We start from the raw sequence: 27,692 nt of genomic DNA, 5'->3' as shown, positions 1-27,692 counted from the left end.
TTGCCTTCCTGTATATATTTTTCTATCATGAGAATGTAATTGTTGTGTGTTGTGGTTGCTTTAGGTTTCTGTACAATTATGTTTTGGGAGTTCTGTCATGCTCAAGGTGTGGTGAGTACGTTTGTAGGAAGGCAGTTGCATAGATAACATGCCTTTAATTCCTTTTCAACCCTGTCATCAAGATAAGCAAACTAGTCATGGTCTCAGAGAGCTCCTTTTGTGAAAATGATTCCAGGATTCCACAAAGACTTTTGGACCATTTAATTGCGTTATCATATCAGCAATATCTTGGCCTGGATGTCGTTCTCATTCAATTGCCTTGTTTGCCTGACGCATGTCAACGCATATGCGAACAGCTCCTTCACTGTCCTGTTTTTAGGCACAACAGCTTTGGGAGAAACCAATGGTGTTAGGCCAGTTGAACTCTCAATAATGTCATGCTAATATAATGTTTCAAGTTCGATTTCAAAAGCTTCTTGCAAATGAAAAGCAATTCATCTATGACTCTGAGCAACAGAACGGACATCCTCTTAATATGCAACTTACCTTACATAGTCTTAAGTTTTCCCAAACCATGAAATAACAAAGGGAACTGACTTACTATTTCGTGGTGAGCATTCATGTTATAATTCACAGACATCAGTCCCATATCAGCGGCTGTAATAAAACTGAGTAGTCAAGCACTTGACGTTGTGCCTTGAAGCAAACGGATGAGTGCATGTACCTTTGTTTTCTTGTGTTTCTTTGTTGCTACAAATAAACCTTGATTTGTTAAGGGCATTGGTATAACCCAAGTGTATACTTCGATTTTCAATTGCATCAGTTGCAGAACTGGAGATAGTTAATTGTATTTCTTCCTCAGGTTTATCGATGCACCACTGTTGATAAAGAAAGAAATCAATTAGCCATTTACTTGAGAGTAATCTTCTCACAATGTTCGAATGGCTTTGATGCTTTGGCAGGTCAATCTTTCTTTGACTGACATTTTTCTTCATAAGCAGCCAAATCAACATGTGTATGCTTTTCTAAAGTAAGCATCGACATGGCACGATAATTTTCATCACTTTCACTTGATACTAATATAAAAGAACGGTTTGATGATGTTTTAGATGATGATCAACTTCATTCTGTGTTGATTTATCTCAACTGATGTTGCCGCTTGTCCTTGTGGGTGTGCGTGGAACGTTGCTTCTGGAATGTTCTGGTGGCGATTTTGTTTCCGCACTGTGAGGCACTCTATTGTCTCTTTGCTTTGCAAACCATCACAAAATGGTTCTCCTTCCCAAAGCCTTTATAGATATGCCCTAGAACTGTACATTTACCTTTGTGTGGAAAGGAGAATCTACATCAAAAACACAACTTCTTTTTATGAGTAGATATCACTTTGTGACCTTCAGTTTTTTGTTTTGGCTTACTTTTCAGGCTCATGATTGATTTGTTCTGGGTGCCTCCATGTCAGCAGCCTGTCTATCAGCATGCTCTTCAGCTCTGGCAGCCATTAACACTCGCTACAGACTGAGAGTTTCTCTCAGCATTCGTCATCTGAATGAATCTGAAAAGCATCCTTCAATTTCTCTAAGATGCATAGTTTCTTCATCACTAAATTCATTGAGCTCAAAATGTCTGATGAGTGTGTCGAGTCTCTCCACAAATTCATCAATAATTTTGCCAACTTACTGGTGTTCTTAGTTAAAGATGTATCGTTTGTAATCAACATTTGGCATTGGGTTAAACTTGAGATTCAACACTCCCTTAATTTGATGATATGTGTCATCTTCCTCAGTTTGTGGAATTTTCTTTATTACTTCCTTCACACCAGCAAGATTTTTGAGATACTTGATCATCTTTTTGTTATTTGTCTCTTCAAGTAAATCAGTAAATTCATCAAATGTCTCTATTCAAACAGCCCATTTCTCACCATTATTTTGGTTTTTGGTACGATCGAATGGTGGTGATGGTTTCAGGAAAGCAGCAGTGTTGTAAACATTTCTTGGAGTGGTTGATATTAATGGTGGAGCTCTCTCCAGCTTACTTGGTGGTTCATCTTGAATTGGTTTGTGTGAGCCATCTCTAAGCTCTTGAGATGTGCTGGCCTCTGGGTCATCCTTGATGACTTTTGAAAAGATGACCTCAGTCTTTGCCTCCATGAGAAAAGCAGCGTTTCAGTATTTAACAGATATCTGCAACCATTCTTATTGTCGCCCACTGCTATGTTCCTGTTCTGACCCGCTTCATAGCCCTTCAGTCAACTTGACAAGACCCACCAGTGTCGTAAGCACAATACTTGTGCTTTGCCTGGGTCGCTGCACTTGGTGCTGAGGTTGTAACTGGTCACTTTACTCAGGTTCTGGTGAGTAACTAACTGATTTATTCTTTTACGACTCTTTGTGTGCACTTTGTCTTCGCCACTTTCAAACTGTAACGTTATCTTGCACTTTGTGATTATTAACAGCTGATCTTTGACAACCTATTTGTAACTGCCTTTAGCGTTAACGCTCCGGATTACATATGAATGTATATTGAGTAGAAGCATGCTACCTTGATGTACGGTCTGACCAGCAGGTTCTCGTTCCCCAATATGTAGATTTCTGTGCAATGCTTTCTTTGTTTTCAACTTCTTTACAGCGACTGGAGTTGATCCCACAAGCTTTAAGCGGCGATTAGGTACTTTGACGGCAACACACGTGGCACGCATGAGCAGTTTACTTGGACTATGGCAAACTCTCTGGCACAGCACTGTCGCTCTTCGGGTTACTTATCCCTTAACTCGTCGCCAGTTGTAGTGTCCTCCTCCGCCCGGGTACCCGCTAATGACTAGGCCACACACTGCGCGTAGGTGTACACATCTTTATTAGTCTGCGTGTAACTGTGAACTCAACATTCTAAACCAGCCTTCAAGGCATTCTGCTCTAACACTTACATCACAGTTCTACATGGTTCCTTAGGAGCTGAAAGGGTTCCATCATTTCTAACTCGCAAGATACTACACCATAGTCTGTGCTTTATTTGATTTAGAGTGTTGCTTTCTTAAACTCATCTTTAAGTGACAAGTATTAAAGGTCTGCAGCCTTTGTTTATTAACCAATAACTTTAATTTCAAACCTTTGTGATCTAATTTCTTCCTACTCATTGAAAAGAAGGATGTTTTATATTACGTCCCACAGATGCACTATCTTGCTGCTCAAAAAGAAAATCTGTATTGCGCAGTCGTGCAGGGCAGAATTCATGTGTGTAATTCTGTTCGCCTGATCATGACTGACCTATTGTTACTGCAACCAGTTTCTTTTGGTGTAGGATCATCTGACTAATTTTTACTGGGTGGAAATACTGGCTGGTATAATCACTTGAGGCTTCAGCTGCAACAGCAGTCTGGACTCGGAATGCATCCCTGACCAACCTTTTTCTTTGCCAGAACTTTAGTCCTCTTCCCTCCTCACTCTCCCTATTCCTCCTTACTCCCTCCTCCACATAGAAGCTGGCACATACATTTACTACCTGCATGGAGCAGGTGAAACTTTGCTCTTTAAACTGGTCAGAATAGGGAATACCATGATAATTCCATGGCTGCAAAGGTATCCCTCATTCTGAGGGGATTAACTTGGATTTGCCCAATACTGATGGGGCTTTACTGCACAGTAATGAATGTTCAAACGTTCAACTCATTCGAACAACCACCTTTTGCATAAGTAGTCTCCTTATATTTCAACTGAATTACCTGCCTATATGCCATCTCTATATTAGGAATGAATTGACACGAGGACACAGACATGTTATTTTATGTTGGTTTATTTTAAACAGTTTTGTTGAGCTATAATTCTTAAAAAAAGAATTGAAAATCAAACAGAAAAGTGCATCTCTGCAGGTCATCAGCAAAGAACCAAGACATTGACTTAATTCAATACCCTTTATAGTAGATAGATCCTGACAGCAAGTGAACACGTCTAGGCTTATACTTGCTATCCATTCCCAGACTTACAGCTGTATACCACAATATCGAGGTTGATAATGCTATATCGCCTTCCACTGCATCACAGGGCAAATATATATTTACCATTCTTAACTCCACATCTACTAACCTAGACTTATTAGTCGATGTAGTGGTTGCAATATTTTTGTCATGTGATATCTATTGAGTGTAATCTAGTGACTCTGTGTCTGCCCTCTTAAGCGTCATACACTCTAGCCAGTCTCTGGGTCATCGTTTGTATTTTTTTTTTGTATTTGCAGAGTTTTATATAGCGCGAACTTGACCCGAATCCAATCAGGTATCAGAGAGCTTTACATAGCACCAGTTACGTTACATGAGGAGACACATTCATTCTTGTTAGGCACGGGGAGATTAAGTGATTTGCCCAGAATCCCCAGGTCAGAGGTTGAGCGCCCTAACTGTTAGGCCAACTCCTCTCCCCTGAGAGCTACATCAGATAGGAGTTGCTGTTACACTAGAGCCATAAGAGCTACTGAAATCAGTTACTCTGTGTAGCTGCATCCTTGCTGCATGTTGAGGCCATGTTCTTCAAATTTCAGGTTTGGTACTAGAATATCGCTACCTAACTACCATCTGATAAAACTTTGTCTCATAAATATTGTGTGGAAGAGTATCTCATCATTGGCATTATCAGTAGAAAATCTACTTTTAAAAATTATATTTAGGCCGCAAATTTATGTAAAACTAATTTTGGGTTATTGATCTTCTGACATAAATCCAAATAGCACTTTGCTCCTTAGTGCAGGTCAACACATCTTACATCTAGGCAGGAAGTTGTGGCGAGCATATGCACATCAAATTCTTGCTCCAGTGCAAAACAAATTGGGATGCCACCAAGACAAGAGTTTGCAGCAGGTATATGATGCAATTCAGGCCACAGTTATAGGTGGTAGAAGGATGAAGGCAAGAAGGAAGGCATGGGACACGTGCATTGTGAAATGGTGGATTAAGTGCTAGTTCTAAAGTACAGATCATGAAGTAGGACGGGCCATACTCTGCCCAGTCCTTAGTCATTGTTGAGTCAGCAAAAAAAAGTCAGTTTTTCTTTGCCACATTTACTAAGTTATGAGCAGTGGCTCATTTTCTTCCAAAGGCACTTCTGAGAATGTGACTTCTGAGTAGAGGTTAGTGGCTAGTATGAACTAGTCTACAAGAGTCTGCCCTGACAAGGATACCCAGATGTTGAGTATGTAGCATATATTTGTTTAATTACTTTTTCTTTTACCCACTATTATAACATTCTTCGGAATCTAACAGAATTTTCAAAAAATAGAGGGATGAATAATAAATCTGAAAAAAGAGATTGCAAAACCCTTTTGTGCTTCCCTGGGTGATAATAGGTTGCTGCAGCTCCTTGATTATTAAACTACCCGCATCCCACTCAGGTGACCAGTCCTCGTTGTGTGGTCAGTCCTCGCTTCTTTGCTCACATCAGTTGGAGGCTCAGTAGCATCAGCAGAGAGCTCCCAAGCACAGTCGAGGCGACAGCTGGAAGCAAAGAAAGAACATGGCTGATGAGGGATGGGTAGTTCTCTGATCGACAAATCATAGAAACCTCTCAAAACACCCAAGCCCAGCACCCATGAGCCCAGTCTGCAGTGCTCAGAGAAGCTGGCCCTGCACTGCAGCCAACGAGACAAAAAAACAGAGCAAAAAGTGAGACATCGAAAAGAGAAGCATAGGAGACAAAACGAGTGAGACGATATGGGGAGAGTTACCAGGTCAGAAATCTAAAATTAGCGCAATCCACCTTGAAAAGAAAGGCATATCAGAATAATCTACTCCCAAAAATATCAAAAGGGTTACAAATTAGAAGAATGACTTATCATTATAAAAGATTGAAATTAAAAAGAACATATATTATAGATTAATTTTGAAAATAGGAACATAAACTAAAGACATTTTTTTCTGATTCAAACTCTTTCATGCAGGATAGCCATTAATATAAAAGGAAATACTCCCATTCTAAGATGCCCAATCCCTTGACTATGTCTCGAGTCTCTTTTTTTAATACCTTTGTGACTCTTTTTGTGTTGGAAGGGCAGTGCCTAATTTGAGTCAGTGGTCGCAGGTGGGGTCGACCAGCACTCATTTTTGGGGACCAGCACTTCTTTTTCCTCATCAGACTTTGACCCAGGGCAAGAGAGAGAAAAACACAAAAAAGAAAGAGAAAGAAAAAAAAGTGACAAAGGGAGAAAGCAGGAACCTGCAGGAGTAAGATGAAGGGGCAGGGAGTGTCTGGTGGCAGGTGAAAGAGAGATGAGGTGGTATCAGGACTATGCAGCCTTGGTATGAGGAGTTTGAAATTCAGTTGTGCCGGCCACGGGCTTCTAAGCAAAACATTGGGCCTCAGCACTTATTCTTTTGCAAATTAACCACTATGAAGGGCTCTCTCTCCATCATCTATGCAGTCTATGATTGCAAGAATTCTTTAAAGCTGAATGTAGACCAAAGTAAGCATCTAATCAGCAGTATGGCAGATTTATGGGAAGGTGATGCTCAGAGGAGGGGGAAGATTTAAAAGGTAGCCTAAGGGGAGTGGGTAGGCAGAGGAAAGGTGAGTGTGCAGAGGAGTCAAGGAGGAGGGTAATACGCCCTTTTGGAGGCCAAGGCAGAAGGATAGGTGAAGAAAGAGAGAGACACAGTTGATGATGGTGGAGGTTGGCGGGATAGGCTAAGAGAGAGGCAATGTCAATTGGGAGAGACAGACTTAGCATGAAGGGAGAGATACAAAATGACACACTTCGTGGGCAGAGGTAGAGCTCTCATCAGTGTAACAGGTTCACTGGGATGCAAGGACCCTCTGTTGGCCATTTATCCCTATCGTTTGCTTCTCAAACAGGCGCCACCTGGGCCATTTTCCTAGCTTGATTTAGGGCGTAAGGCTCCTTTGCTATGCCACAGTGGGAGGGGCCAAAAGAAGTGGGGCAGGCAAAGAGGGAATGGCAAGGTGGATGAGCAGAAGGGAAAAGAATAGTGAGTGGTTGGCAAGATGAGGGAGAGTGCTATGGACAGAAAGGAGGAAAGAGAGAAAAACTGGAGAAACTGGTTGTTCCTGGTTAAAGAGGTAAGTAAGGTGTTGCCTATGGTGACTGTGCTACCATAACAGTATTCTGACTAACGCCCGACCATATCCTGGACCCCGGGAATTCCTTAGATAAGCAACAAAGAGAGAGCAAAAAATAGTGAACTGTAGCTATTACCTGTCTGTGAACTGGAATCAATCGGATCTAAAAAGTGAAAACAGAGTATTATATAGAGACATTTTCTGGAGACCTTTCTGCCAGGCTCCCTTAGTTAGAACATATATTATTCTTTGAATCTGATCCTAACAGAATGAAATGATGAAGCCTTGGGAGGCACCTTGCTGAGTAGAGGCTGGTGGCAGACAAGTCTCCACTTGATAAGTTTCACCAGTTATATGTTGTGAAGCTGGTTATTTTGAAGGTGCTGGTGCAGCCCTTGTTTTCATACCCAGCGATTAAATCTCTCGACTTACTAGTTTAGGACTGCCATAGCTCACCTAGCAAGATTCTTGCATTTAATTGAAAGAGAGAACTTTGTGCACCACTTACACAGTGGGTCTGTGATACCTGCTCAAAATATGGAGCTTTCTGCCAGTACACACCTAGCCTCACAAAAACTGAGGAAGGGCTCATGCCCCCTCCCCGCAAGGTACACCGCAGCCATTTTCTTCTACCACACTGCGACAGGTATCCTTGCCTAGAGCTCCGACACAAGTGCTTTCCACACCCTCCACCACCCCAAAATTGTCAATTGTTTGGAAACCACAACTCACACACTATTGCAGTGTAATGAAAATACAATTTTCTACATTGTTTCATCACCACAAAGCTTTGTCATTTCATTGTTTTTCGCGTACTCCTTCTAATAACCAATATGCATATATACTTATACTTCTTCAGAAACCTGCCAATCCAGAGAGGAGCCATATACAAAACACTCATCGCTCTAAGAAAATCAGGTCTATACCCCCTAAAATGTCCAGAAGCAAGTCGTACATATTCTCTGGTACGTCCATAAATAAACCAAGCTACACTAGAGCTGCCATCCCGTTTTAATATAATTTGCATATTTTGTGTATTTTATATCTTTGTCTATCTAAATATGCACTCTGTCCAGCACATTTCAAGTGGGAATTAGAACCTGTTCCTCTTTTAACCCCACTGGCCTTCGTTCCAGCTTCCTAGGATTGGAAGGCAGGTGTTTCTGTTGCTGAAGAGAGCATAGTGGGAGTGGGGTAAGGATTAAATTCCGATAGACTGCTAGCCACTTCGAACAAGTAAAAAAGAAACCCAATTGAGGATGTAGTATTATTATTATAATTATTATTATTATCAATACTAGAAGTAGTGGTAGTAGAAGCACTGGTTTCAGAGCCACTTCCATAGAAGGATGAAAAGGTGGGTTGCTCCTGCTGAAACTAACAAGCAATCACAGACATGGTGGTCTGCAGATCTCAACAGGCCACCATCCTGGTGGTGGCTGCAAAACCTAATGGGTCACAAATTGGAAGCTAGCGAATTAATATTCATGAGGTGGGTCGATTCGTGACCCACTAGGAATCACAAATTAGGAAATCAACATTTCATACATCTAGAATACCGATTACCAAATAGCGATTCGAAAACAAATCGCTATTTGGCAATCGTTATTCTGAAGGTACGATCATCTGGCCCTAATTGATGTAAATACAGGAATAGCACAACCAAGGGGCATATTATCAAGCCAGGCGATAAAATTATCGCCGCTGTAGCAGCAGAAAACTGCCGCTCAAACTGCGATAATGGGCTTGATAATATGCACTATGGAATTCCAATTGAAGCCCATGTTAGACGTCCTTCACATTTAACATGGGCTTCAATTGGAATTCTCAAGTGCATATTATCAAGCCCATTATCGCCGCTTTAGCGCCAGTTTTCTGCCGCTAAAGCGGCGATAATTTTATCGCCTGGCTTGATAATATGCCCCCAAGTCTTTAATAATTTAGTTCCAAAAGGACTCTTTTGGAATATAGGTCTTCCTCAAGTTAGATGGGTCAGGGTCTAGTATCAACTAAAATGTTGTGCAAGATACGCGGCAATAATGCTTTTTCATTCAGTGTTTTCATGTACATTGTGGGTGCTCTGGGAGTGCAGGAAATTAGAGTGATCTGACTGAGGAACATGAGGTGCAGCTGCAGGAAGACCCCAGCTCCGGAGATCGCCAAGAGCTACGACAGGAGGGCCGGTCCTACATCTTATAGCCAACTGCTGCTAACAAAAGAAAGTAGCAGCACCCAGGGGCTGTTAGAAATAAACAAGTAAGTAACAACCAAAATGTCAAAGGTTAGAAGGGCCTAAACAAACATTCCTGGTGGCAAATGCATGCCACCAGGAGCAAGGAACAATAAACCCCATTCATTTTGGCCCATGAGGAACAAAGATCACTGAGTTTTCTTCTGTCCCTCTGAGAAGTTTATTTTAATCACTGAGGTATCTTCTTGGAAATGGAGCAAACTAAGGAACATTAGCATGAGTTGCTTATGGACATGTTAGCAAGCATATAAATAAATACAAATCTTTCAACAAGCCATTGTCCATGGCCTTACAGTCCACCAGCCCTTGCCTCACATCCCTAATTTCCACATCTCCTTTTACAGGGGATCTTAAAATATGTATTGCTTCTCCAATACAGCAGTGTGGAGAGCCAAGGGACAGTAGTTATGAAGGGGTAAAGGTTTAACCAGTGTTAAGAAGGTTATTTTACTACTGTATACTTTACAGGTGAGGTCTCAGCAGGGTGAATGTGACATTTCGAGGGGCCACATCACCAATAGAAAAAAGATATCCAGATGTGTAAAATTACAAATGCTTTCAGATACGTATAAAAAATGCAAGGGTTAATTAAATCAGTGCACCATCATGATATTTGTTATTGTGTGAGAAAAAATAAAACGGGTGACAGGACAAGATTTGCGTCAATCTCAGCTGGGTTACTGTTGACATCCACTGGTGATGGTTAAGTACCATATTTCACTAGTCTTATTTTTTGCTTTCAGCTGCACCCCTGGGCAGCACTTCACAGCTGTACAAATCACTACTTATCAACCTTTTTTTACTTTTTTCACCTTTCCCCAGAATACCCCATGACAGAAGTAAGAATAGTAACTAAGCCTCCTGGACTATTTTGGGGGATGTTGCTTGTTCCCTAAATATTCTAAGACTAGAACTGGAGTCAGAATAGTGAATGCACCTTTCAGAGTCTGCCAAACCTCCTGCTGCCCTGAGGGCAAAGACGAAGACAAGAAACAATTCAATATAGAAGTAATTTCCAGGGAATGTGATTATACTCTCATCATTCATGTGACACAGTGTCGTGCGGGTTTAGGGGTGCCAGCGGACGTTGCTAAGTTAGCATTAGTTTGTGCTTTGCATCACCGCCATCTTGCCGCTTATGCACACGACACTACATCCCTTGGTTCCCGTAAACACTCTTGCTTGTGCTGCTTCACATGGGAACTGTCTGCTTTTCACTATTTCTGTTGTGCTCTGAGTTCTCGTCTGTACATCATGTTCAAGGCCAGAAAACAACTTCACTGGTTAATCGGCTTTGGGCCGTTCCACACACATATAGACATAACATGGAACACAGCTGCGCTACTGACTTTTCGGGTGTTTTTAAATGGCCCAAGGTGCAAGTTAACAACACTTGGAGAAAACCTTTCCAGAGGAAGAGCTGTGCTTGTCCGGAGATGTAAATCCTATCATCTAAGACTTAAGGTAGGGGGTTCCGCTGTCCAAGCCCAGAGGTCTTCCACTTACACATTAAACAATGCTTCTAGCACGGGGAGGGTGGTAAAGCGCTATAAGGCTTCATCCACTGTCATCATAATATGCTGTCCCCGTTCTAATTATATGGAATTGTAACCATGCTGATTATATTGTTTTTATGCATTTCTTTGCTAATGTTAGTACGTGTACTGCATTACAGAGCATGTTAGTTGAAATAAACATTTTAAACTATACAGTGTCTCTGGTTACTCACATTGTGAACAAGTATGAGTATCTAAGCGAAAGAGTGTCTTGTTCCCACAAATTCTGAGAGGCCCTGAGTCACATGTTCTAGGATATCCAATCATTGGTAGCTCCACTGTAGTACGGAGAACGAATGGGATACTATAGCCAGCCGGATAGGGGTTCTGGGCACTGAGGCGTGGTTTTGGTACATCACAATACACCGAAGTCCTGGTTTGCTGTGCATAGTTCTGTGTATGTGCAGAATCCTTGCAACAGCAGTACATGTGATCCAGGGCAAGTCTAGCCATATACAGCACACAGAAAAAATCTTGTTTGGGCTGGATGCCAGCATGCTGCTTTCAGGGCTGGATGTGCTGTACAAGAATTACTTGGTTACATTTGTTCCCTCGCATTATGGGGATGCTATTAAAGGAGCCTGCTACTTACAGGTCACAGGCTGCAATCCCACTTGGTAGTTTAGGTGGTTTGTGTGCCTGATGCTAAGATCCGTATACATAGTCTTTAGATCATTTCTAGGTATTGCTTAGGCAGCGTTTGCGCTGCCTCTTCGAGACATGCTGCATTCAGGGTATAGACATGAAGCTCCGACCACTTTCTGCTCATCTTTATAATTGGCTTTTGTCACTGTCCTTTGTAAATGGTGGCTTTTCATTGGTCAATAGGCTTAGCAATCCCTCCTTGGCACCGCCTTTTCTCTTCTTGTACCCTCCCATGAGGAGACCTCCTGTTACATGTGTTGTTACTCTAGATGTTCTAATTGTAGCATCAAGCACTATTTTCTTAAGTGTTTTTTTCCTGCCTGCAACAGATGGTAGGAGAAAACCATTTAAGAAAATAGTGCTTGAGGCTGTAATACTTTTCAAAAATTATTATTTATTAATTTAACAAGTCTGGCATGCCTTGGCTCCAACAATGGCAGCTGCGCTTTTATTTTGTTATTTGGGGATCCGAATGCCGCATGCCGTTTTTTTCTGTTTATGTCATTTGCTTACAATGGTGGCATCCATGGTTTAGCTTCAAACATCTTAAGCTAAGGCGCGAGTGCTGTGATTGCTTCAAAAGTAAAGAAATAGAAAAGCATGTTTTTTCTATTTCTTTACTTTTGAAGTAATTGGAATACCCACTGTTAGACCTGTCAGCCCTTTGGGTGGTCCCTCCTCATCATTATTTATTTTGTCCCACTTTTGCCTCAAACCCTGTTTGAATTTTTCCTTTTTGGGAACCACCAGACTTTTTAGTGTTGCTACAGATTCAGGGAGCCATTTTAGCTACCCCTGAAACTTCTGTCTGAGGGCCTGAAGCACAAAATGGTGGCCTCCTGTGACATCACCAGCATCCACTGGAACCTACCAGCACCTTCCAGAACCTTCCAGGAGATTCCAGAACTGTGTGACAGTTGGAAACCGTTTAGAATGTTGGGAGGATAAGAGAGGCAGTTGGCAGTTGGAGCTGGCAGTTGGCACCTGACTGGTGAAGAGAGAGGAGCACAACAGTGAAGGAGGAAGGAGTGAAGCAGCAGGGGTGGAAACTTGTGCCTGGAGTGGGGTCCATAAACCCACCCTTGATACTTGTCCCTACTGATGGATCCCAGCCTATAGCCCTGTGTGGGAAGAAGTCAGAAGAAAACCATTCTAAGGACCTGGACAGCAGGAACAGGCCTTAGAACCAAGAAAGCAGCAAGATTCTGACCTGAGAACTGGTTTCCCTGGAGCCTGGCGTCGAGTAGCCGAAGACCTGGAGCCCGAGGTGGAGAAGCGGCGCTGACTGAGGTAGCAGACGTCGTACCCGGAGCCGCCTGAGGTCGTAAGAGGGCGCCGGCGGAGGTCGAGAGGAATACCAAGGGTCGAGAAGGAAGTGAACCGAGGTCGAGCGAGCGGCGTCATCGGAGGAGTGAAGTCCGCCCTCCGGAGTCGTCGGAGACCGAGGTAGAGGAGCACCGGAGGTCGGGAGTGAGGATCGCACTCCGGAGTCGCCCGGAACCTGTGAGGAGGAACACCGGAGGTCGGGGGTGAGGATCGCACCCCGGAGTCGCCGGAAGTCGACAGCGAGGCCAGGCCGGCCGACGTCATCGGAGCCGAGAGCGCCATCGGACCGGAGCCGCCCGAAGTCGACTTCGTGAAGAGACTGCCCGACGCCGTCGAATCGGAGGTCGAGATCGAACCGAGGCCACCGACATCGGACCGGAGCCGCCTGCCGGCGTCGTCAAAGAACTGACATTGTGCCGAGGCCGCCGAGACCGAACCGGAACCGCCTCACGGCGTCGACACGACTCCAGCGGCGTCGGAACATCAGAAAAGGGCAGTAAGTGGAGTAGAGGGCGCCTAAGGCCCTGTGGAGACCTGAGAGACTACTCTAAGGGGCTAGGGAGGTGCTGAAACCCACCTGACTGTGCCTGGGGTGAACTGGGACTAACCTAGAGAGGTTGTGTGGAGAAGGAAAGCCAGGGCATTGGTATTCCCCCCTTTGATCTACCTCAGCTTAGGCCTCAGCCTTGTCCCAGCCAGGGAGTAGCCCCCCTCAAGCCTTCCACAACCCTACAAGCTGTGCCTGGGCCAAATCAGCCCTTAAGAAGTGAAGTGTCATCTGATCATATGAGTGTTGCTGTATACTGTTAATTATTTATTGGGGATACTGTATTTATTGAGTTTTTTACCTATTTATTGCTGCACTATATTTATAGGTCCACAGGACTTGTTGGTGTACAATATTTATTGGTACAGTATTTATTGCCTCAAAGTATTTAATTGTCTGTATATATTGCACTTGTATTTATGCCCTGTTATTTATGATCACCCCTATTTATTTCATCAAACAGCCAATATTTATTTGACCTGCACTAATTGAAACTTGTATATTGTGATTGACCTATTTATTTTTCCAATCAGCAACTAAGAGAAAAAGATAAAGAAGAATATTTTCATAATTTTTACGGTGTAGAGTCGTTTTTGGAACGGATGCACGCATGGTTATTGTATGGGTATATTGTATGCTTAGCACTGCGCCTGTTTCCTGACCACTCGAGCCAAGCTACCACAGTGTGTTCGGGGAGTCCACCACCACCCTGCGGAGTGGGAGTGGGCTGTTTCCAACATAAATTGGTGTTCAGTGGTGGGATAGAGCTGTGCCTACATATACTTAACAATAACTGTGGGTAGTCCATAGGCCTACACCGGGAGTTTTCTCACAGCGGCCTTCCTAATTGTGGGTTTTTGTTTTTTCCAAATTTACTCTGGTGGTGGGAGGAGGTATTACTAAAGGTACCCCCCTGCATTGTTACTACACAAAACCTGTCCTCTAACCTGAGTGGGCAAGATGGAGTTTGTTCTTGAAAATCTAGACACGTACACTGTGGCCCAACTCAGGGAGTTTTGCCAGCGAGAGGGGGTGTACTGTCCCCCAGGAGCAAAGAAGGGTGCACTTCAAACCAGCTTAAGGGCTTGGGGGGAGGCACGCAGGGAAAGCAAGGCTGAGGAAGAAGACAGGGATGGAGAGCCTGACCCCGAGGGGGCTGAGATGTACCAACCTGAGGTGGGGAACCTGTCCGCAGGGCCCAGGACACTTTCTAGGAAGGGCAGCACTGTCTCTAGTGGGGGCTTATCCGAAGTGGAGTTAGCAGACCGGAGAGAGAAGAGACAGCTCACATGGGACTTAGCAAGGCTGGAAAAGGAGAAAGAGGAGCAGAGGATGGCCCATGAATTGCGCCTGAAAGAAATAGATCTTCAGATTTTGCGAATCGGGGCACAACCTATTCCCAATGGTGGCAGCCAGATCCAAGAGTCCACCAGGGAATCCAAACCTTACCTGCCAAAGGACATTGTAGCGAGCTATGGGGCGGGTGACGACATCGCCAAGTGGCTAGCAGCCTATGAGGTCTCATTGAGGGCCCATGGGGTTCCAGTGAAGTATTGGGGAGGGGGATTGTATAAGTACATGCCTCCAGCTGGTAGGGATGCTTTATTGGCCCTCGAAGAGGAGGAGCAAACCCACTACCCCACCATGAAACTGGCGCTCATCAGAAAGTTTGGACTAACTCCGGAAAAGTACAGACAGAAGTTCAGGGGTAGTCACAAACTGGGCACACAGAATTGGGTGGACTTTCTGGACTATGCAAAGAAGGCACTGGAAGGTTGGATTCAAGGCAGTGAAGTAAGGAACTACGAGGAGCTGTTTGACCTAGTATTGAAGGAACACCTACTCGAGAAATGTTTCCCTGAACTGCGGCAACACCTGGTGGATAGCAAGCTGACCAGTCCCCGGAAGCTTGCTGAGGAGGCGGACATTTGGGCTAGTACCCGGGTGTCCACAAGGGGGACTGGAGGGGATACTCAAAAGGCCGGACAGGGCGCCCCCCAGAAGAAAGAGGGAGGGGAAAAGAAAAAGGAGTTCTCCAAAGGCCCCCAAAATAACTTCCAAGGGAAGGGAACAGGATTCACCTCTAAGGCTAACCCACCCAGAAACCCTAATCCTGGCCAGAGTCAGCAGCCAAGGGTTGTCCATTGCTACGAGTGCGGTGGCGTTGGACACTATAAAGGAGATCCGAAGTGTCAGAAACGATCACCCCCTCCCACTGGAGGAAAGCCCCCCGGAGTAGCTAGTGTAGTGCTCGGGGAGGAGATGCCCTTAACTAAGGGAAGGGAGTGGGCGGGAGTCACTTTAGTGTCCCTGGGAGAACGGGAGATGGTTCCTAAGATCCAGGTGCCCGCAAATACTGCAAAGTATGGGCAGTGGATCACCATCAACGGCCAAAGAGGGGAGGCTCTGAGAGACACAGGAGCCAGTATGACTATGGTGCGTAGCCAACTGGTGTCTCCAGAGCAGGTAATTCCCGATGTACTCCACCCAGCCGCGATGGCTGACGGCAGAACCGGCCACTATCCCGTGGCTGAGGTTCCCTTTGAATGGGGGGGGGTTGCAGGTTCACTTCGAGTTGCCGTAAGCCCTGCCGTGCCAGTCGATTGTCTGCTGGGCAATGACATGGAGCACAACGCTTGGAAGGAGGTGGAATACCGGACTCATACCGAGATGCTGGGTACACCTGACTGGGCCTGTGTTAGCACAAGGTCCGTGACTACCCGAAGAGGGAGTTCATTCCGGCTGGAGCCTGGAACAAAGGCCCAGCCAGCTGCCAGTCAAGGGAAGAACCGAGGACAGGAGGAGCCTGCCTCGGCGTCCCCACCCCGTAGGACGGATAGGCCACCGGAGGTGGTGGACCAGGAGTCTGCGGTGGGGGACGTTACCAACCTGGAGGACCTACCCATCCCGGCCGAGTGGCACGTGGAGGGAGGCCCGTCCAGGGAGGAATTCTGCCAGGGCCAGAGGGAGTGCCCTACCCTTGAGGGGCTGAGGCGACAGGCCGAAGCCCAGGCAGCAGGGAACGTTGAAGGGAACTACAGTGTTTACTGGGAGGATGGCCTCCTCTACAGTGAACCCAAGGCACCCCTACATGGATCGTCACGAGCCTTGGTAGTCCCTCAACGTTATCGAGCCTTCCTTTTAGAGTTGGCTCACGAGATACCATTGGCAGGACACCTGGGGCAAGACAAGACCTTCGCCCGTCTTGTCCCACACTTTTATTGGCCTCAGATGAAAGTGTCGTCCGATACCTACTGCCGGACATGTGTGTCTTGCCAAGCCAGTGGGAAAACAGGGGTGAAGCTGAAAGCTCCCCTGGAACCACTTCCTGTCGTTAGCACCCCCTTTGAAAGGGTGGGCATCGACATTGTGGGTCCATTAGATCCGCCGGCTACAGCTGGTCACAGGTTTATCCTGGTTCTGGTGGATCATGCCACACGGTACCCAGAGGCAATACCTCTGAGGACCATAACAGCACCTGTTGTGGCTAGGGCCCTGATGGGAATCTTTACCCGAGTGGGTTTTCCCAAGGAAGTTGTGTCCGACAGGGGGACCAACTTCATGTCAGCATATATGCGGGCGATGTGGAAGGAGTGTGGAGTGACCTACCGGTTCACAACTCCTTACCACCCCCAGACAAATGGTCTGGTGGAGAGGTTTAATAAAACCTTGAAAGGCATGATCAGAAGTCTGCCTGAAAGCCTGCGGAGGAAATGGGACGTCCTCCTACCCTGTTTACTCTTTTCTTACAGGGAAGTGCCACAGAAGGGAGTGGGCTTCAGCCCCTTCGAGCTTCTGTATGGGCACCCTGTACGCGGACCTCTTAACCTGGTGAGAGACGGATGGGAAAGAACTCCCAGAAAGCTCCCCCAGGATGTGGTGAGCTACATGCTGGCCTTCCGGAGCCAAATGGCTAAGTTGTGGAAGCAAGCTTCTGACAACTTGGAAGCCAGCCAAGCAGTGATGAAGGCGTGGTATGACCACAACGCTCACCCGGTGGAGTTGGAGCCTGGCCAGAAGGTGTGGGTGATCGAACCAGGAGAGCTTAGTGCCCTCCAGGATCGCTGGTCAGGACCCTTTGAGGTGTTGGAGAAGAAGGGTAAGGCTACCTACTTGGTGGACCTGAAGACCCCTCGTCAGCCCCTGCGGGTGCTGCATGCCAACCGCCTCAAACCCCACCACGAGAGGCCCGAAGTCATCTTGATGATGGTGACTGACGGAGGAGAGGACGTGGAAAGCGAGCCTCTCCCTGATCTGTTTGCGTCTCAGGAAAAGGATGGGTCGGTGGAGGGAGTGATTCTCTCCCCATCTCTAACTCCTGAACAGCAGGAGGACTGTCGCCAGGTCCTGGGGCAGTACTCTTCGTTGTTCTCCCTTGTCCCAGGTAGGACTCACCTGTGCGTCCATGACGTGGACACAGGAGACAGCCCACCTGTGAAGTCCAAGATCTACCGGATGTCAGACAAGGTGAAGGCCAGCATTCATAGTGAAGTCACTAAGATGCTGGAGCTAGGAGTGGTTGAACCTTCTAGCAGCCCCTGGTCCAGTCCGGTGGTGTTAGTACCAAAAGCTGCACCACCGGGTGCCCAACCAGAACTGAGGTTCTGTGTGGACTACCGGGGACTGAATTCAGTGACAAGGACTGATGCACATCCGATCCCTAGGGCGGATGAATTGATTGACCGGCTGGGAGCTGCCCAATATCTAAGTACCTTTGACCTTACTTCGGGGTACTGGCAGATCTCGTTGACTGATGGAGCAAGGGAAAGGTCAGCCTTCTCCACGCCCAATGGCCACTACCAGTTCTGTGTGATGCCCTTTGGGCTCAAGAACGCACCTGCCACGTTTCAGCGCCTGGTAAACCAGATCCTCACCGGAATGGAGAGTTTCTCTGCTGCTTATCTGGATGACATAGCCGTCTTCAGTAACAGCTGGGAGGATCACTTGCGTCACCTGCAAGCTGTTCTCCAGGCCCTGAGACAAGCTGGATTGACGATCAAGGCCAGCAAGTGCCAGATCGGGCAGGGGTCGGTAGTGTACCTTGGACACTTGGTGGGTAGGGGAACGGTGCAGCCCCTCCAGGCGAAGATCGAGGCCATCATGGCCTGGGAACCCCCCAAGACACAGACTGAGGTCCGAGCATTTTTGGGCCTCACGGGTTACTATCGCCGCTTCGTGAAGGGGTACGGTACCATCGTAGCCCCTCTCACAGAGCTCACGTCCAAGAAACAACCTCGACGGGTAGTCTGGACGGAGGCTTGTCAGCAAGCCTTTGAGAAATTGAAGAAAGCCATGTGCGAGGCCCCGGTCTTACGGGCCCCAGACTTTTCCAAGAAGTTCATTGTCCAGACAGATGCATCAGAACATGGCATTGGGGCAGTGTTATCGCAACTCAACGAAGAGGGTCTGGATCAACCCGTGGTCTTCCTATCCAGGAGACTACTTCCCAGGGAACAGAAGTGGAGTGCAATAGAGCGTGAAGCCTTTGCAGTGGTATGGGCTCTGAAGAAGTTGCGGCCATACCTGTTTGGAACGCACTTCCTAGTTCAGACCGACCACAGACCCCTTCGCTGGCTGATGCAGATGAAGGGGGAGAATCCCAAGTTATTGAGGTGGTCTATTTCCCTACAGGGGATGGACTTTCAGGTGGAACATCGGCCTGGAGTGGACCACGCCAATGCAGACGGTCTCTCAAGGTATTTCCGCCTTAGTGATGAGAACTCCCAAGGGGTTGGGTAGCTCTCCCCACTTTCAGCTGGGGGGGACGCGTGTTAGACCTGTCAGCCCTTTGGGTGGTCCCTCCTCATCATTATTTATTTTGTCCCACTTTTGCCTCAAACCCTGTTTGAATTTTTCCTTTTTGGGAACCACCAGACTTTTTAGTGTTGCTACAGATTCAGGGAGCCATTTTAGCTACCCCTGAAACTTCTGTCTGAGGGCCTGAAGCACAAAATGGTGGCCTCCTGTGACATCACCAGCATCCACTGGAACCTACCAGCACCTTCCAGAACCTTCCAGGAGATTCCAGAACTGTGTGACAGTTGGAAACCGTTTAGAATGTTGGGAGGATAAGAGAGGCAGTTGGCAGTTGGAGCTGGCAGTTGGCACCTGACTGGTGAAGAGAGAGGAGCACAACAGTGAAGGAGGAAGGAGTGAAGCAGCAGGGGTGGAAACTTGTGCCTGGAGTGGGGTCCATAAACCCACCCTTGATACTTGTCCCTGCTGATGGATCCCAGCCTATAGCCCTGTGTGGGAAGAAGTCAGAAGAAAACCATTCTAAGGACCTGGACAGCAGGAACAGGCCTTAGAACCAAGAAAGCAGCAAGATTCTGACCTGAGAACTGGTTTCCCTGGAGCCTGGCGTCGAGTAGCCGAAGACCTGGAGCCCGAGGTGGAGAAGCGGCGCTGACTGAGGTAGCAGACGTCGTACCCGGAGCCGCCTGAGGTCGTAAGAGGGCGCCGGCGGAGGTCGAGAGGAATACCAAGGGTCGAGAAGGAAGTGAACCGAGGTCGAGCGAGCGGCGTCATCGGAGGAGTGAAGTCCGCCCTCCGGAGTCGTCGGAGACCGAGGTAGAGGAGCACCGGAGGTCGGGAGTGAGGATCGCACTCCGGAGTCGCCCGGAACCTGTGAGGAGGAACACCGGAGGTCGGGGGTGAGGATCGCACCCCGGAGTCGCCGGAAGTCGACAGCGAGGCCAGGCCGGCCGACGTCATCGGAGCCGAGAGCGCCATCGGACCGGAGCCGCCCGAAGTCGACTTCGTGAAGAGACTGCCCGACGCCGTCGAATCGGAGGTCGAGATCGAACCGAGGCCACCGACATCGGACCGGAGCCGCCTGCCGGCGTCGTCAAAGAACTGACATTGTGCCGAGGCCGCCGAGACCGAACCGGAACCGCCTCACGGCGTCGACACGACTCCAGCGGCGTCGGAACATCAGAAAAGGGCAGTAAGTGGAGTAGAGGGCGCCTAAGGCCCTGTGGAGACCTGAGAGACTACTCTAAGGGGCTAGGGAGGTGCTGAAACCCACCTGACTGTGCCTGGGGTGAACTGGGACTAACCTAGAGAGGTTGTGTGGAGAAGGAAAGCCAGGGCATTGGTATTCCCCCCTTTGATCTACCTCAGCTTAGGCCTCAGCCTTGTCCCAGCCAGGGAGTAGCCCCCCTCAAGCCTTCCACAACCCTACAAGCTGTGCCTGGGCCAAATCAGCCCTTAAGAAGTGAAGTGTCATCTGATCATATGAGTGTTGCTGTATACTGTTAATTATTTATTGGGGATACTGTATTTATTGAGTTTTTTACCTATTTATTGCTGCACTATATTTATAGGTCCACAGGACTTGTTGGTGTACAATATTTATTGGTACAGTATTTATTGCCTCAAAGTATTTAATTGTCTGTATATATTGCACTTGTATTTATGCCCTGTTATTTATGATCACCCCTATTTATTTCATCAAACAGCCAATATTTATTTGACCTGCACTAATTGAAACTTGTATATTGTGATTGACCTATTTATTTTTCCAATCAGCAACTAAGAGAAAAAGATAAAGAAGAATATTTTCATAATTTTTACGGTGTAGAGTCGTTTTTGGAACGGATGCACGCATGGTTATTGTATGGGTATATTGTATGCTTAGCACTGCGCCTGTTTCCTGACCACTCGAGCCAAGCTACCACAGTGTGTTCGGGGAGTCCACCACCACCCTGCGGAGTGGGAGTGGGCTGTTTCCAACACCCACTCTTTAGCATAAGATGTTTAATGTGGGTGCCGTCATTGTAACAAAAGTAAATAGATAGAAAAAAAAGTGCACCCATTATTTTTTTATATTTGTTGACTTTTGTTACAATCGCGGCACCTGCGCTTTAGCTTTAAACATCTTAAGCTAAAGTTCATGGCGTGCTTGCTTCACAAGTAAAGAAATAGAAAAAAAGATGCATTCTATTTCTTTACTTTTGAAGTAAGCGGGGCACCCACGCTTTAGCTTACGAGTGTCGCGATTGCTTTGTAATGAAATAGCTCTTGCATTATTGAAAGTTTGAGCAATCGGTGCTGCATTATTATTACCAATGCTGTTAGAACTGGGGCCACCAATTCCGACGAGGTAGGAAGGCACCCGAAGGCAATGTGTAAAGCACTAGTGCAACACTCACTCACACAGATTCAGCCATGCGCACACAATGAAGGACACCACAACAGGTTGTTTAGTAAAAACACAAGATTCTTTATCTATTTGAAGTCGCGGGGTATCAATTCATTTCAGGATGAACGCAGTCTTCTCCTTTGCTCCATCGGCCATGGCAATCTGCCAGTATCCGGACTTCAGATCGATGGTACTTAGATACCGAGCTGCTCCCAGCCAGTCAATCAGCTCATCCGCCCTAGGGATCGGGTGAGCATCCGTCTTGCTCACGGAGTTCAAGCCACGATAATCCACACAGAACCGAAGTTCCGGTGTGGTGCCCGGTGGGGCCGCTTTCGGCACCAACACCACCGGACTAGCCCAAGGGCTGCTGGAAGACTGAATCACCCCCAGCTCCAACATCTTGGCCACCTCACCCTGGATGCTGGACTTGTTCTTGTCGGACAGCCGGTAAGACTTGGTTTTCACAGGCGGGCTGTCACCTGTGTCCACGTCATTGGTACACAGATGCGTGATCCCAGGAGTGAGGGAGAACAGCGAGGCGTACTGCTCCAAGACCAGGCAGCAGTCCCTCTGTTGCTCGGGGGTCAAGGATGGGGAGAGGACCACTCCCTCCACTGATCCATCCTTCTCTTGAGTCGCCAGAAGGTCCGGAAGAGGCTCACTCTCTTCCTCTTTGCTCCCATCCGTCACCATGAGGAGAGCAAGCTCCGATCTCTCGTGGTGCGGCTTCAGGCGGTTGATGTGGAACACCCTATGGGGCTGTCGGGGGGTCTTGAGGTTAACAACGTAAGTAGTCTGGCCTCTCTTCTCCACGATGTCGTACGGCCCAGTCCACCGGTCCTGGAGGGCACTAAGCTCTCCGGGCTCCATGGCCCACACCTTCTGTCCAACATCCAACTCCACCGTCCTAGCGTTGCGGTCATACCACTCCTTCATGACGGCTTGACTAGCCTCCAGGTTGTCTGAGGCTTCATTCCACAGCTTGGCCATCTGGCTGCAGAATGCCAGCATGTAGCTGACCACGTCCCGGGGAAGCTTCGTAGAAGTCGTCTCCCACCCCTCCTTCCCAAGACTGAGGGGCCCCCTAACGGGGTGGCCATAGAGCAGCTCAAAGGGGCTGAACCCGACTCCCTTCTGCGGCACCTCTCGATAGGAAAATAGCAGACAGGGCAAGAGGACGTCCCACTTCCGTCTCAAGGCCTCTGGCAGGCTCCGGATCATCCCCTTCAGAGTCTTATTGAAGCGCTCTACGAGCCCGTTAGTTTGGAGGTGGTAAGGAGTGGAGAACCTGTAGGTCACTCCACCCTCCTTCCACATGGCCTGCATGTAGGCCAACATGAAATTAGTGCCCCTATCTGACACCATGACCTTGGGGAATCCCACACGGGTAAAAATCCCCATCAAGGCACGCGCCACCGCAGGTGCAGTGATGGTCCTCAGAGGGATCGCCTCCGGGTACCGGGTGGCGTGGTCCACCACTACCAAGATGAACCGGTGTCCCGAAGAAGTCGGCAGGTCCATCGGCCCGACAATGTCAATGCCTACCCGCTCAAAAGGGGTACCGACAACTGGGAGCGGTTCCAAAGAGACCTTCAACTTGGTCCCAGTATTGCCACTCGCTTGTCAAGTCTTACAGGTCTTGCAAAAGGTGTCAGAGGCAACTCGCATCCTGGGCCAGTAAAAATGTGGGACCAACCGAGCAAAGGTTTTGTCCTGGCCCAGGTGTCCTGCTAGCAGTATCTCATGTGCCAATTCTAGCAGAAAGGCCCGGTAGCATTGGGGCACCACTGGACCTGGGGGAACCTCTGCCAGAGCGTAGGCGGTTGGGCCTAGGGGAGAAACCTACACTACTGGGACTGACTGAGTCTAGGCCCTGCTGTACCCAAGTTAGATGAGGGACTCTGCCTGCCTACTGATCTTGCCTGGTGAGGGGGTAACCCAGGGGACCATCTCCAGTGTGCTGCAGGGATCCACCCTGCCTCTGATGCCTGCCAACTCAACCACCTTCTTACCCCACTAAGCCTGCCACGGGAACCTGCCATCTACTTCCCCCCTCAGACGAGTGCTGACCAGGACTGTCACTGTGGGCCCTACGGAATTGCAGGTAATGCACTGTGCCCCCCAAGCGCTATGCTGCCGGACCTGGGCCCCTGAAGAAGAAACTGCCTATGACCCAGCGTTGTGCCTACCTAGCGCTATACTGCCTGGATTGCACCCCCCCTCCCTGCACGTGGTGCCTGGGGACTGTGATGCCTGTCGAACGCTGTGCTGTTTAAGTGCTATGCCCTCCAAGCGCTATGCCCCTGCGAACACTGTCCCTTCTGAGCGCCGAGCCCGCTAGGCGCTGTGAGCCCTCAAGGCACCGCCGCTGCCCAGGTACCTGTGGTCCGGCGTCGGACCCCTGGAGGTGCTATCTGCCATCATCCCCGCTGCGGGCCCCGGTTCTGCAGGAGCAGTGCGCCGTGCCCATCATCACCGCCGCGGGCCCCGGTTCTGCAGGAGGAGCGCACTGTGCCCATCATCACTGCCGCAGCCCGGCACTGCGCGAGGACCCCGCTGCGGCCCTCGAAGCCTGGGAGGGCCGCCGCGATCGAGGAGGAGGCTGCGTTGGGCCTTACCACGTAACGGGGGTGCTGGCCGCGTCACAGACCGCACCCCCGCCCAACTCGTGCACCCATTGGCCAATGAAGTCGCGCCCCCCGGAAGGCAGCGACCGGATTGGCTGGCGGGCTCAGAAGCGAGGACGGAGCCCGGCGGCCGCGGCAGCACCGAGGGAGGGCTCCGAACTGGCCCGAGCATCCCCGCGGCCCCGAACACACCAGGTAATCTGGGGCTGCTGCGGAGAGGTCCGCAAGTGATGTGGCAGCCCCGCGTTCGCCCCTCTCAGCCAAGTACTCGCACCCGGGCCCAGAGGCCCCGCTTAAGCTGACTGTACCGCTGCTGGGGGCCTTGGGGGCAGCTGAGACGTCCCCTGAGGGGGCGGGTGGTGCCTAATTTCTACTCCGGCCAGGAGCCCCAAGAGCCCTCTAAATTGCCCTGATTTGTCCGGTTTATTCCCCTCAGAGGGAATTGCACCCGTGTTGGGGTCACATTGAACTGTTTGTGGCCCAAGGTTAAGTGTTGTTCTCCTAAATGAATTCATGCCTGTTTTAATCCCAATGAATTAATTGTTGCTCTGCTAGTCGCTGATTCCTGTCTTGGAGGGCAATGAATGTTGCTCTGTGATTATCCCAATGGTTTAACTGTTGCTCTGCAGTGCCCTGATTGATTGATGCAATGAATTAATTGTTCCTCTATCCTGCGTTGCTTAAAGTAACTGGATGTACTGATTGTGGTCGTTGCCTTGAAATTAACTGCGTTCATCCGGAAAGAATTGATACCCTGCGACTTGAAATAGATAAAGAATCTTGTGTTTTTACTAAACAACCTGTTGTGGTGTCCTTCATTGTGTGCGCATGGCTGAATCTGTGTGAGTGAGTGCTGCACTAGTGCTTTACACATTGCCTTCGGGTGCCTTCCTACCTCGCGCCAAGCTACCGTGTCGAAATTGGTGACCCCAGTTCTAACAAATGCCAATAGCTCAAACTTCAGTAATGCGAGACCTGCGAGCGCAAAGTACTTTTTACACTGGAAAGTAAATACCGAGCAAGAGATTGTGCTTCTTTGCATCACTTTGTGTAGCATTGTCCTGGCACAAACCCTTGATAAATCTGTTCCTGAGATTTTCTTAAGCAGGCTTAGCTGTCAAATTAGCACAAATAAACCGGATTTTATAAGCAGCATTATTGTGGCAGGAATTTCAAGACTCATTCACTTTACAAGGAGGCAATCTGACTGTTAGGTAACCAGGTGAACGAAAGGGCGCTCTACTGAATATCTGCAAGAAACCGATAAGGGTTTGGCTATTTGGGCAGCAAGGCCAAGCCAACTATCATCAAAAAACAATAAGAATGCCAATGCTGCTAATACATCAAAGTTCATTTAGACGCGCATTGAAGAAAACAATGACACAAAAAACGCCTATTCCGTTGGATTCAATCCCAATGTTTTTTTTTATATCAATACATAAAAAAGATTTGAACACCACAAAACATCTTTCAGTTTTTTGTAAATCAAACATCAAATGGAACCCCCCCATATAAAATAAGATTTGATCAAAACAAACGATACCCCATCACATAGTCATATATTTTGAGAGTAATGAACCACTTCAGAAATTTACCCTCCTTACGTAATGTTCTGTATTCAATCGATATATGCGTTTAGCAGTTATCCCACTCATAAAATGTATCCAAATGGTAGAAGGTTTCGATTTCTAAAAGTAACACTAAACACAAACCATGTATAATAAACAACGTAAATGACGTGTGCTAAGCAAACAATATTAAATTATTTTATCCACAGTATAAAACATGTTACCCTTGTATCTTTCTGATATATCCCCAATCCTCCTTGCACATTGCTTGTGCGATCAAACAGTATAATCGTCAGGCAACGCGTCCGTATAGTCGAGAGTTTCGGTTTCTGTAATATACGACTAAGACACATGTTCTAAACGAACATAATATATAACGCGTATATATAAACATAAATATACACGGACTGTAAAAGCCTATATCTCCTACTAAGGAACCACTCAATCAGTTATAAAGTTATCTCACCCTGTTTCCTCCGTATTCAAGACCACGTATTCTTTTATCTCAGAGTAATCTTCCAATCCCAGAGTTAGTAATCTAAAAAGGAGACCCACAATTAGTAAGTAAGGCTCCTCAAATAGTCTAAGAGACAGACGTACTAATCCAACAAAAAAGAACCAAGAGAGAACCCTCCCCGACTCACCAAGTACCCATAGTCCGTATCCTTGTCCAAACGGGAAAACCGGCGTTCTACTCGGGCGCCATATTGTCCATGCCTTTAATTGTGAATTTACACGGGCGCCATCTTGAAATGTGCAATTTGTACGTAACTAAACATACAAAACCCCCATTTCTACTAAATTACGTATTTTAAACAAAATAAAATTTAATTTAGCACTACTCATCATATATCGAAATAATAATTGTCAATGTCTTTAATTTCAAAATTAACACGAGCGCCACCTCGTATAGTGCGCTTCGTATGTAACTTACATAAAGAAACTTCCAATTCTACCATTCTTCGTATTATAAAAATATAACACACTAAAGCAAGCTTGAAAATACCCATCACAAATCAAAAAACTAATTATAAAGATAATCTCCTATAACTACGATAACCCTTCCTCAGTATAGTCTTTCTTGTAGTTGTCTTGTTTAAAGCACAATGCTCCACCATCTTTATATATCAGTTAGACGCATTAACTGTCGGGTATGTTAATAATATTCTTCATTAACCAAAACTAGTTATCTTAATGTCAATCCATTCTAATCATTACAACTCCCAATTACAATCCTAGTATTAAGAATATTTGCCCGCGTATGGAACCAATATGTTTACTACCAAAAAATACTATTCTAACTTATAACGTTCACGTGTATGATATAAATAAAGTTTCATTATATTTCCACTCTCGCAATTGTTGAGGTGAGATCAACGATAAGATCACATATCCCAATTAATTCTCACATATTACAAAAGATCCTTGAAAATATTTGATAGTGCACGCATGCATCACCGTGCCTGTAAGGCAATGAAGCCTTCACCATGTTAATCAAAAAGAAAAAAATATTTGATATGATAAGTTATTCAAAAGAAGAAAGATAGAGTGAAAAGGAAGTAGCACAATAGTATCCAGACTTAATAGTATTTCCATATTACTAAATCATTTTCCCAGGAGTCAAGAAAGTAAAGCACCATTCAATTAACAAAAATATAAACAACATTATCATGTGTACACTAAAGTTGTATATCTTCTTCGTTACTATTACTCAAACTTGAATCATACATAAATTGATGAAAAAAATGCATTCAATAGTGATATGTACAGGTCAAAATCGATATCTCTTCTTCGCCACTATGGCTAAAAGGAAAATCACATGTTTCATTAATAAATAGAGTACCTCTTCATTATTAACATACTAATATGCATTATCTCGGGCACAACTGAGTTCAAAGATAAATATGGTATGCATTATAGTAAAAAAGAAGAAAAAAAGGAAAAAACTTCCCAGAACTATAAGCAGAGAAA

General features: G+C 46.9%; 1 protein-coding gene across 2 annotated transcripts in view; it reads right to left on the bottom strand.

Moving 5' to 3' along the window:
• Positions 1 to 3,770: 3,770 nt before the first annotated feature.
• LOC146857293 (uromodulin-like) overlaps positions 3,771 to 27,692 on the bottom strand; it is a 331,179-nt gene continuing 307,257 nt past the window's right edge. For both annotated transcript variants that reach the window (XM_085647791.1, XM_085647792.1), the window contains 2 exons: positions 7,192 to 7,218; positions 3,771 to 5,476 (listed from right to left, as the gene is read on the bottom strand). In XM_085647791.1, coding sequence (XP_085503917.1) covers positions 5,415 to 5,476; positions 7,192 to 7,218 — 89 coding nt within the window. In that variant the 3' untranslated portion in view covers positions 3,771 to 5,414. The remainder of the gene's footprint in view (positions 5,477 to 7,191; positions 7,219 to 27,692) is intronic.

This window comes from Triturus cristatus, chromosome 3_2 (assembly GCF_964204655.1).
Source record: "Triturus cristatus chromosome 3_2, aTriCri1.1, whole genome shotgun sequence".
Taxonomy (NCBI): domain Eukaryota; kingdom Metazoa; phylum Chordata; class Amphibia; order Caudata; family Salamandridae; genus Triturus; species Triturus cristatus.
Note: the sequence above shows the minus strand (reverse complement) of the source record. Positions and strands in the feature narration are given on the sequence as shown.